Source organism: Dipodomys merriami, unplaced genomic scaffold (assembly GCF_024711535.1).
Source record: "Dipodomys merriami isolate MVZ:Mamm:240054 unplaced genomic scaffold, mDipMer1.0.p SCAF_21, whole genome shotgun sequence".
NCBI classification, from domain to species: domain Eukaryota; kingdom Metazoa; phylum Chordata; class Mammalia; order Rodentia; family Heteromyidae; genus Dipodomys; species Dipodomys merriami.
This window is the reverse complement of record NW_027203493.1, coordinates 15,373,305-15,385,622: the sequence shown is the minus strand read 5'-3', so window position 1 is coordinate 15,385,622 and position 12,318 is coordinate 15,373,305. Positions and strand designations below refer to the sequence as shown.

Here is a 12,318-nt window from a genome sequence, read left to right as displayed (position 1 = left end):
GAGCTTTTTATCTCTAGTTAACCACCAGAAAACCAAAAGTAGAGCTGTGACTGAAAGTGATAGAACACTAGCCTTGAGCCAGATTGCTCAAGGAAAGCACCCAAGCCCTGAGTTCAAGCCTCATGACTGATGAATAAATAAATAAATAATAAAAATAAATAGTGTTTTAACTCAGTAGTTTGAAGACTCTTAATAGCAAGTACACAACATTTAGTCCTTCTTTCTTATGTGCCTTGTACTTTAGAAGAATCAGATACCTGACTTAAAGTTGTTTTTTTTTTCCTTTTTAAAGACTATCAGCCAATGTAAGAATAATAGAATTAGAGTCCATTTCGTAAGCCCTAATGAAGAATGGATCTAGGTAATGATCATAGTGATTGTGAAAACCCATAGGTGAAAAATTAATGACGGCGCTTTTTCATGATGGATGGGGCTGGAAACTCGTGAACCACCAAGTCGATCTTTCACAGACAGCTCTGGATCAATACAGCACCACTTCAAGTGGAGTGGAGACACCTTGCTCTGTGGGTCTCTATGTTATTCTCAGAGCCCATTTATATTCATTAACTCCCCTTCCCCCAATAAAGAGAGATAGCGTTTAAATTTTGCCTTGAATGTTCAAATCTAGAAGGACAGAACACTATTATTCCTCCAGACGGTGACATTTTGGTTGCTCGCCTCCCCTCCTGATGTTCTGAGCCTCCTCTGGCCTCATTTTCCTGGAGGAACAACTTTCTTCTTTTAAAGGTGGGCTCTGCTGGCTATGTCTTCTCTCGGTTTTCATTTATCTGAGACTGTCTTCATTTCACTGTTATTCCTACAAGGTGTTTTTGTGGTGTGGAGAATTCTGGGCTGACGACTCTTTGCTCCAAGCACTTTCAGTGTGCCACTTCCTCTGACTTCTCTCCTTCCCAGAGCAAACTGGCCATCTTTCCATTCTCTCTCTGTACATTATGTACCATTTTTTTCTATAGCTGCTTTGGGGATTTTTTTCTCCCCTTGTTTTCAGCGTATAGATCATGGTGTTGGGTGTCTAGGTGTAGAGTTCTATGAGTTTAACCTGTTTAGGATTCTCTGATCTATTCAGAGAACATTTGGGGTTTTTTCATACTTAATACATTTTTAGCTGTCCTCCTTCCCTCCCTCTTGCTCTCTTACCACCCTCCTTTCCTCTTACCTCCCCCTTCTTTCTTTCTTCCCTCCCCATCTTTCCTCCTTCCCTTCCTTTCCTCCTCCTCCCGCTGCTGCTGCTGCTGCTCCTCCTCCTCCTCCTCCTCTTCCTTCCGCTCCTCCTCCTCCTCCTCCTCCTCCTCCTCCTCTTCCTTCCGCTCCTCCTCCTCCTCTTTCCTCTTCTCTTCTTCCCCCTCCTCCTTTCCTCCCTTGCTCTTCCCTGCCTTCCTCTCCTCTTCTCTCTTCATCTTCCTTTCCAATTGTGGTGGTTGGACTCAGGGGCTCACACTGCAAGGCAGTTCTACCCCTTGAGTCCCTTTTTACCTTGGTTATTTTCAAGGGAAGGTTGTGCTTTGTGCTCAGACTGGACTGGGCTGTGATCCTCCTACCTGTGTTACCTTAAAACACCAGGGATGACAGGCATGTGCCAAGGTGCCAAGATACTGTGTTTCCCCATAGCTAAAATAATAGGAACATGTTACTGCATCTAGTCAAACTTCTTCTCTTGCCTGGACTGGCCTTGAACAGTTATTTTCAGATCTCTGCCTCCCAAGTAGCTAAAAATTACAGGCTCGAGTGACTGCGCTTAGCGAATGTTTTGTGAATACAGTTGTCTTTCATCTTTCTGATAGATTTCTGAGACAACAGCATCAAATGGGTTTTGTGTGTGTGTGGTGTGTGTGTGTGTGTGTGTGTGTGTGTGTGTGTTCGTGTGTGTGTGTGTGTGTGTGTGTGTGTGTGTGTTCAAACTTGGGCTTGAACTATTGCTTGGCTTTTTTACCCATGACTAGTCCTCTACCACTTGAACCATGACTCCAGTTCCAGACAGTGGATCTTCTGTTACTGTACCACAAATGGATGAGGCTTTTTTGTTCATGATTTTATTAGTCATTTTGCTTTTTATGTATTAAGTCTAGATTTCTATTAATCTGTCATCAAGTTCCTTAATACTCTCTTTTCTTAATACTCTGTTTTCTAGCTTAGCTAATGTTGCATTTTGTTTTGTTTTCATCTCAGTTATATTTTTCAGTCTTCACATTTCCTTTGACAACTTATTCTGTCTCCTATGTCATGGCTGAGAATTCCTGTTTACCCGTTTGTTGCTAACGTGCTAGTAATTGCTTGTTAGAATATTTATATACTCACTACTTTAAAATTCATAGTGACCACCATACAGACAACCTTTGAAACCACTATAGAAAGCAACATCTAGGGGCTGGGAATGTGGCTTAGTGGTACAGTGCTTGCCTGGCATGCATGAAGCTCTAGGCTTGATTCCTCAATACCACATAAACAGAATAAGCCAGAAGTGGTGCTGTGGCTCAAGAGGTAGAGTGCTAGCCTTGAGCAAAAGAAGCTCAGGGACAGTGCCTAGGCCCTGAGTTCAAGCCCCAGGACTGGAAAAAAAAAAAAGGGAAAAAACCATCATATAGACCCACCAAGTGGCAACCAGTGACCACAGTAGAGCTCACCACAGTGATCACCAGTGACCACCATAGAGACCAGCACAGAGATCATAGAGACTACCGTAGTGACCACCGCAGAGACCATCTTAGAGCACCAGAAACCTCCATCGTCACCACCATTGTGACCATCATAGAAAACTAGTGCTGTTTCAGTTTAACTGTGTCTTCCACGGGTGACGCATTCCTGCCTGTTCCTAAGCACAGACAGCCTACTTTTGCTCACAGTGTTGGTATCACGGTGGTGGCATATTGTGTGTGCCCTGCACACGTCTAGACCAGAGCCCGTCTTCTCTCCTCCACCCATGCACGAGTGGCCGCCTGGCGGAGCTGGTTTTACATATGGAGGTGCTGGATGTTATAGGGAAGAACTTTTCCCAAGTGCTTATAAATAAGGTCAGCCAGTCTCCTTAAAGAGTCCTGGGTGACCTGCTTCTGTGAGAAGTCTTCTTGGCTTGTGAGGCGAGCCTGGGCTGGGCTGGGCTGGGCTACACTATGCTATGCTACCCTCCTGTGTGCTCCACCCCTGTCTTGGCCTTTCTTCCACAAATGGCACCTCATTGTAGGGACTGCTCTGATCACCCTGTGACAAAGCACTTCCTTCCTCTGCACACTGTGTCCCTGGCTTCATTCTCTCAACACTTAGCACCACTTTCTATTGATTTCCTGTCTCCCTACTCCATTGTGATGGCCTCGAGATGGTTTCACGTGCCTACAGCTATATTCTGGTGCCAAGGATGTCATCAGGTTCCTCCTTCGCATGCACTGAGTGAGACTTCCTGTGCTTTATCTTAGTGCCCTGTTGACTCGCCCCGGAACATCAGCTCTTTGAAAGTAAGGGATGGGTTGTTTCACCCCCAGTACTTAACAAAGTGATTTAGTTAAAAAGGATAATCAATAAATGACTGAATCAAGTAACTAATCAAATAAAGAGCCAAGTGAAGAAGATAGGCAACCTTGGGCTGCCTGCTTCCCTGCTATGGTCAGGATATATTCTTAACATACGCACATTTTATCCTCCTGGGTTTTCAGATGTGTGCCCAGAGAGCAGATTTAGACACTGCATGGCTCATTAACCTCAGCTCCTGTGTCTTTTAGACTCTCATCCTTTTTCCACAGTCTCTAAGCCAGCCAGCATGCCATATGCTGCTGTGGACGAAGAATGGGTTAGATGCCACCCTGGCATCCTGGAGCTTAGACTCGAAGCAGGAAGACAAAAGCATCAGAAAGCCAGCAATAACAGCTTGGGGCTGGCAGTCAGAACTACTGCTCCTTTGGGACTACTCACTGGAATGGTTGGGGAAATGAGTCATTCCCCAGGAACAGGAGGATGAGTGTCACTTAAAATATAGCCCCATGGGGTATTTGGGGCTGAGGACCCAGACTAAGCCTGGAAGCTATGCTCAATGCCCAGGGCCTGGGAGCTGCATGCTGACAGCTTCTAAGCACTTTCTGGGCTTGGCACTATGTATGCTTTTCATAGCTGATCTCACTGTAGGCAGATAGTTTCATTTCCTTCTTGTATATATTGAGGAAAGGAGATGTGGAAAGGTTAAACAACCTGCATGATGACATAATTTGTAAGTAGCAGAGTTGGAGCATTGTAAACTTGGACTCCAAACTCTTCTTCTTCAAGAGGGTAACACACAGATAGATTGAGAAATGCAGAGATGAGCACCAGGGTAAGTAGGTTGGAAGGCGTTACCTTTGGGGTGCAAGCAACAAGTTGAAGGGACTTCAGCTCTTTGGTGCATGCCTTTTAACACTGGCATCTGCACTCTGCCATTGTACTCAATATATCGCCACTATTGATAGTTACAGTACACATTATTGAACACTTCATAGGGAGTCACATACTATTCTCTGTGTTTTGCATGCATTATCTCATTTAATTTCCACAAAATCTCCTAACATGCCTACTGGTTTATCCCCACCTTACAGAAGAGGAAGCTCAGGCTCAGGGAAGTGAAATGAGTTTCCCAAGTTAAGATAGAGCTGAAATTGAAGTCCAGGTGTACCTTGATCACTGAAGCAAACTGTGTGCTGAGAATTGGAGCCAGGCAAATGATGACAAGTTAGGCCCTTGGTAAGGAGCAGGTGACAGGAGAAGAAGGGAAGGGGGAGCAGGGGAAGGGAAAGGAGAGGGTCACACAGGGCTGGTGTCTGGGAGAGCTGGGACATGGCAGCCCCTTTAATAGAAGTAGAACCACAAGGACAGGGTGTGATGGGGGTTCAGAGGGAAGGATTAGCAGAGACATCAGCAGAAGCGTGTTGGGAGCCACCCACAGAAACATGGTGGTTGGAACTGTGGTAGAACTATTCCAGGAAAATGCGGCTTGGATATTAGACAGGACACAGCCAAGCTCAGGAAAGATTTATGTAACTGGAGGAGGCAGATTGCCCTTAGTGAATCAGAGTTTTGGCCCTGCACTGACTCTAGAAGTTTTATTTATTCTTTTCTTTTCTTTGTACTGGGGTTTGAACTCAGGACCTGACATGAGATAGAGAGGTGTTCTACCACCGTCTCTGCATCTGGTCTGTCTTTGCAGTGCTTATTTTGAGACAGGATCTTGTCTTTTTGCCTGGAGTACACCTGGACTACTATTTTAAGCTTCCCACGGTAGCTGGGATGACAGACATATACCACCACACCCAGCTTCTTCCATTAAGATGGGGTCTTGAAGACTGTCCTGCCCGTGCTGGCCTGGAATCCTGATCCTCGTGATCTCAGCCTTCCACAGTAGCTAGGATGACAGATGCTTGACACCTCACCTATGTATTAGCTGTGCAGGGGGTCTCATCTATGTGCTTGGTCTGGCCTCAAACCAAGACCTTCCCAAGCTTAAATCTCCCAAGTAGCTACAATTACAGGGTGAGCCACTGTACCTTTACTTCTAGAAGGGTTTCAAAATAAAATGCTGAATCCTAAAGGAAGTTGGGGGGGGGGGCGGCGGAAGGAGGCAGAATAGAGCAGTCTTTGTATTTTGTTTGGTAGTCTAAAGGCTTTCATCCATGCCGGCCTTTTCCCTCCTACAGACAGGGAAGAGACACTGGCTCCAGATGTGGGTTGTCCATGGACCACTGCTGAGGCTAGGCCCCTGGTAGCTTCAGGGCACTGTTAACAGACTGGAACAAATAAGAATTTGTAGCTGTCCGCTGATAAGCCCCAGTCAGGCAGTGCACATATTCCAAGCCAACACCGAGGGAATGGTATTTGTGGCTGGGATATGGACCATTTGTGACCAGAACATGCTTAGAGGTCTCTGGGATTCTGAGGGTTGGCCCTCCATCCTGGAAAAGAAGGAGTTTCAGGGGACCTTCAGATCCCCAAATGGCATGGTTTACAGGGAAATTAGAATTAGAGAGAGAAGATCCCCCAGGAATGGTGACCACCGCAGGGTAGGAGCTTCCCATTTGTGTCTTGTCAGGAACTCTTGGAGGTAGGCGAGGAGCTGAGTTCACTGACTTGAGATGGATTAAAGAAGCCGCTTGTGAAGTCCTGCTGGAGACAGAAGGCCTCATTTCCTGTCTTGAACTGATTGGTTCCTCTGTTAGACTGGCCTCCTCTGTTAGTTGTGGTCAGACTGCTGCAGTTAAACCAACCACTGAACAGCTCTTGAACTCTCTTGCCTCCTTCTGTCTGGCTGGGAACGACTTGTTCTTGTGTGGGTGCGTATATGTGTTGAGAGTTAGGAAATAGATTGTTAGAGCCCTGTGTTCCTCTTGGTAATGACTTCAAGGAGCTTTGGCGTCTACAGCTGAGATTTTGAAGCTGATGTTACAGACAGTTTTCTCTGCTTCCAGTGAAATACAGATGCAGGCTACACGGTGTTCCTCTCCCTAGTTAACAGAGTACGAGAACACATTTTCCAGAGACCAGTGAGCCATAGCAAGGACAAAGAAAACATAAGCATTTGGGCACATTCGATATTGCTAAAAGGTTGAGACACAGCCTCTCCCCATATTTATGTGTTGGTTGTTGAGCAGTTTTCTGTTTAGAAGTCCTGGGCTTGGCTCCACACAATAACCACTACCGATCTTAAGGCCTGCTCACCAAAGCTTTCATGTTGGTCTGCCAAAGTCCCCCACACAGACTGACTTTGCAGTTGGGCTGACCCCAGTAAATAGCTGTGGAGGCCCTCATATGTAACAAATCCTAAATCCAACATGCTGGTGAAGCGAGTCTGCCTAGAACTGAACACTGAGGTTTTGTGTGGCATTGACCACTGTCTCTGAGCTGTGTGGATTTTGGCTTCATCCACCTGGATGTTTTTTTTGTTAGCTCAGGGTCATTTGTAGGAATATTAACTTGTTTTTAGACTGGGCTATGATAGAGGATTGCCTTTGGGTTGTTTTGTCTTTCTTTTTAGAACTTTCCGGTCTATCCTAGGCTTTTCAAATTTGGGACATTGTTTATTTTAGCCTTTTTTGGTTTTCCTCCCATAATACCAGCTTTTCTATCCCGCTGTCAGTTGGTCTGCAGTGTACCAAATATCCTTCTCTCTCCTCCCTAGTTTCCTATGTCCTTGGGAGCTGGAATACACACTTGTCAAGGCCGACATAAATGGAGAATCAATAGATGCTGAGGGAAGTGAGGATGGAGAACTCCTGGCACTTCGTGGTGTGAACACAGACACCATGGAGCCCTTTTTCCTTTGGCTTGCTTCTGGAGTTGGTGTGTGTCCCTTCATCATCCTCTCCCTGTTTCTCTTTCCCACCAGAGCCCAAGTCCTAGGGGTGTCTGAGGCTCATGGGGCTACAGAGGAGAAGCAAAGAGAGAATACCTTTGTAAGGAGCGATCCGAGGTGCTGCACAGGCGTGCACCCTGCCTTCCGGGCAGCTGTCCATTTGGATGTGGAAGATGTAAAAGCAGATGATTGGGGGCCAGAGAGAGAATGGTGGGGGAGACCCAGGCAAAGCACTCCTTGAAATGTTACTGCCAGGCGAGCCATTGGATTTTGTTGTTGTTTTGGCCAGTCATTGAACTTGAACTCAGGTCCTGGGTACTGTCCTTGGGCTTCTTTTGCTCAAGTTTAGTGCGCTACCCTTTGAGCTGCTGAATTACTTCTGGCCTTTCCCGAGTGGTTTTCCGAGTGGTTTTCCAAGAGTCACAGGCTTTTCTGCCCAGGCTGGCTCCAAACTTTGATCCTTAGATCTCAGCTTCCTGAGTAGTTAGGATTATAGGCATGAGCACCTAGCGTCATCAGGATTTTTAGTGAAGTCTTTCAAACACACAGAAAAGGAAAATAAAGACCTGAGTCTTCCCATCACCCTGTTTCAAAAAATATACTTCATGTGGCCTTGTTTGCTTCAACTTTTGAACACAGTAGACTGGTACCAGATATGATCAGAGATCTCTAGTCTGCTGTGTAGACCTGTGGATTCTCAGACTTTTCCCTCCACATTCTTGCCAACAACCAGAATGTTAAGACGCGGAGTTTTGCCAGTCTGAGGCATGTAAAGTGCCACTTTAGTACCAGTGACATTGTATATCTTTTTCAAGGTTTATGTAAGGTGCCACTTTAGTACCAGTGACATTGTATATCTTTTTCAAGGTTTTGTTGGCCATCTGTCCCGTTTGCCTCCTTTGCCTGTTTTCCTATTGTACTGTTTTGCTTTCTGTCTGCAAAAGTTCTTTATGGTGTATTACAGTTGGTCTGTGACTTGTTTTTCAAAAGACACATAAGTACATACATGTATATAGAATTATGGACACATATGCATACGTATGTCACATATATGACTTTTTACCCCCCTTGGGAAATTGGTGAGAGTGAAAAAGGCCAGAGGCTGGAGAAATAGGGAGCGGATGACAGCTCTGGCCTGAGTAGCCTCTGTGTGTGTGTGTATATAGCAGCTTGTCTATGTATGTCAGCCAGCCCCATCCATTGTGGAACAGTTAGCATGCCTTTTCCAGGCTGTTTTTTGGGTGTTAGGGCTGCCAAGATGTGCCCCACAGGTCCCAGGGAATCTAAAGGCTGCCATGGTGGCATACTGATAGGCAGAAGGGTTTTAGAGGGCTGCCTTGGACCAAAAACAAAACATGGTTTGTGGTTTTTGGTTTGCACATTTGGATTTTGGCAGAGGTCAGACTTTGGTTTCCACTTAATCACATTGAGGCATTCTTTGGCTCACAGCCACTTAAAACGATGAAACTTGTCATTTTCATCCAGGTCTACTGTTGTTTGAAGTGACATGGGCCCATCATCCTCAAAATGGAGAGTTGTTTCTTGTTCCATCCCTCTGCCTCCTCTGATCTTCCACATGAAAACCTTCTAGGTTGAATAGTTGAAAAAAAAACTGTGCAGTCCTTTGGGACTACCTGGCCCGTGATGTTTACCAAGGCCTAGTGGCTGTGATTGCTTTGCTTTAGCAATAACCGAGGTAGAGGAGGAGTTAGGGAGCACTTAGATGCCATGCTGTTGAAGACCAGTGAGGGATGCTGGAGCTTGTTTGCCCCCCAGCACCATAGTAATCCTCAGGGCTGGGCATGGTACACACTCAGGTGCTATAATTCCCATATGTGTGTGTGGCAGGGATGACCCTGCCACACATATCTGACCCCTTCTCATCATTACACCATTGTTGCTTGCTGGAAGACATGCCACATTCTGAATTTCACAACCGATGTAACTGTGGAAATGAGTGTCATGTTCTCTGAGCCTGTACGTCGTGCCAGACTCAGGACTTAATGTATCATTCCCTGCTGAAATGAAAGCCGAGTAGCAAGCTCAACATGATAGACTGAGACATGACCAGTGCCTTGCCTAGCAGAGCTCTGTGGCTGAATTTATGTTCTGCATTTCTTCTTCTTTTTTTTATTTTGAGTGGTCCTGGGCCTTGAACTCAGGGCCTGGGTGCTGTCCCTAAGCTCTTTTTGTTCAAGGCTAACACTCTTCTCACTTGAGCTGCAGCACCACTTCTGGCTTTTTCTGTGATTAATTTAAGAGTCTTAGGGACTTTCCTGTCCAGGCTGGTTTTGAACCACGATCCTCAGATCTCAGCCTTCTGATAGCTAGGTAAGCCACAAGTGCCCAGGTTATGTTCTACATTTGTTGTTGTGAATGTTTTAAATATTTTTTTTTAAACGAGATCCCACATTTCCAGATTTCATTCAATCTTATAAATTGCCTAGTCAGTCTGGGCCACAGATACAGCAACCAGGGCTCAGAGAGGTGAAATAGTTTTGCCCAAGACAGCAGAGTTGAGATTAGAGTCCTCTCTTCTTGGCCGCTTCCTAGATTGCAGACAGAGCTCTGGGAAATGAGCCTTGTTTGAATTGCATTGGAAGGAGCGGGGAAGTGAATTGCACTGTAGAAATAAGCTTTGCCGTGGAGTTTTACTTATATATTGAATATAATGTTGACTTTATACCGCCAAGTTGCCAGCCCAGGTCCATCCTTTATTTTAAGGTCCCGGAAGATACCCTAAACAAGGAGGTGGTCATTGACCTTCTTTGGTGACAAACAAGAACTTAAGAACACCGAGTTGTTTATTTAGTTGCAGAGGAGACATGAGGAATAAGCTGGTTGGTAGCGAAGCAAGCAGAACCATCTCTTGAAGCTCTCTTAGTAATCGTGTGATCCCTTCCCCTATTCCAGAGGTTCATTGACCCTGAGTCGATTATTCCTTCCAGCTTCAGTTTTCTCCCTGCGTGCCTACTGTCACCAACCATTCCACTCTTGGATGCACCAGGAATGCGTGTGCTTTAGACTTAGTAGAAGATATTCCCCTTTGCCCTAATGATGACCGGGGAGAAAGGACCTTTACAATAGAAGGGTCTTACACTCTCCACTTGTCTTACTACACTCAAGTCTTGTGCTCTACTACTGGAACTACACCTCCACTTCTAGCTTTTTGCTGGTTAAGTGTGGCTAAGAACCTCATGGACTTTTCTGCCGAGGCTGACTTTGAACTGTGATCCTCAGCTATCAGCCTCTTGAATAACTAGGAGTACAGAATTGAGCCCTCAGCTCCTGGCAAGAGAAGAAATCTTGTCCTGCCAGGTCACACTAACTCTGTGTTTGTCCTAGTTCCTGATTTAGAGAGGGTTCTAGGTCCCCAGAGAACTGACACCCCCCACCCACCCACACACACACACACACACACTCACACACACCCACACACACACACACACACACACACACACATTTGGTGACCTGCTTCCTTCTCTCTTGGCAGCATCCAATCCTCTGCTATGCTCCACTGCCCGCTACCACTGCAGGAACGGCGTGTGCATCGACAAGAGCTTCATCTGCGACGGGCAGGATAACTGTCAAGACAACAGCGATGAGGAAAGCTGTGAAAGTTCTCAAGGTAGGAGCCGCTCAGCTCTAAAAAAGTCATTGCAGCACCACACGGCAGTCACACAACAGCAAACCCAGGAAGGAGGACACAGGACCCACACCCGCCTCCAGACACAGCAGCTCTGTTAATTTTTGCACTTGGCCTTACAGCCCTTCCATGGGTAGGTACAGGTGTTTGTCTGGTCCTGACTATGATGCACCTGCCATCTTGCCGTGGCATTCTTGCTATATTAATTGTCATATATACGTACATTGGCCTCTGCTGTGTTACACACTGTTGTGTTGCTGTACTGTCGTTTTCCAAGTCATTGCGTCATTGTGGGGGTAGCTTTCTTTCCATTAGTCCTTCTTTAGGATTTAATTCTGCAGCATGGAATGCCTGTGTGGGTTACAGCCACATTCTACCATGTAGCTGTTGAGAAAGTTCTGAGTTTACACTGCTGCTTGCATCGCCTGAGCCTGCAGTCATAGCACAGACATTCACTGCTCTTCTGTGTTTTTGTTTCTTTTCCACTTTTACACATGTGGTGGTCCTGGAATGATAGACTCCTCAAACACTGTCACTTACATTTCTGTGATTATGAGCAGAGTCTTCCCCCCACACCTTGTGTTTGTTTACTACTTTTTTTTCCCTCTCTTGTGAATTGCCTGAGCTTACAAGGCTCTTGATTTGGGAGCTGTTTTGTGGGAATTGAAGGTTGCAGCTGGCAGATGGATGTGTTAAGAGAATCTGGGTGGAAACAGTGGAATGAGATTGTGTCTGCTCCTTCAAGACTGACCAGGGAAGTGGCGCTGTAGCTCAAGTGGTAGAGCGCTTGCCTTGAGCTAAAGAGCTAAGGGACGCCCAGGCCCAGAGTTCAAGCCCCACGACCGACAAAAAAAAAAAAAAAAAGACTGACCGGGTGCCTTCCTAGGTGGGCTAGTTGCCTTATTAGGTGCCTTATTAGGTACTGAACTAAATGACTCTAGTTCCCTCCCTCCCTTTTTTCCTTTTTCTTTGAGTCTAGGTCTTTCTGTGCAGCCTAAGCTGGCCTGGAAACTCAAAATCCTGCTGGTCTCAGCCTCCCTCCCTCTCCCTCTCCCTCTCCCTCTCCCTCTCCCTCTCCCTCTCCCTCTCCCTCTCCCCTCCCCCTTTTGTGGTGGAAGAAAGAAAGAACCTATGCTTGGGACTCTGCTGCTGCTACCTCTTCTTCCTCCTGTCTCCTCCTCCTCCTCCTCCTTCTTTGCAATAGGGCTATTTTCTATTATAGGTTAGCTTGATGGCCTTTAAAAATGTAAAGATACCATTACTGGATGAATGCATATTAAGCACCATTCATTATTAACAAAGGAAGGAAATGGTGTCATATGTGACTACAAGGATGAATCTTTCCTTTTTT

The 12,318-nt window shown here is 45.9% G+C and overlaps 1 protein-coding gene across 5 annotated transcripts in view; it reads left to right on the top strand.

The window, feature by feature from the left end:
- The window catches only part of Ldlrad3 (low density lipoprotein receptor class A domain containing 3), a 247,230-nt gene that overhangs the window by 120,152 nt on the left and 114,760 nt on the right, over positions 1-12,318 (top strand). For all 5 annotated transcript variants that reach the window (XM_070032585.1, XM_070032587.1, XM_070032582.1 and 2 more), the window contains one exon: positions 10,815-10,949. In XM_070032585.1, coding sequence (XP_069888686.1) covers positions 10,815-10,949 — 135 coding nt within the window. The remainder of the gene's footprint in view (positions 1-10,814; positions 10,950-12,318) is intronic.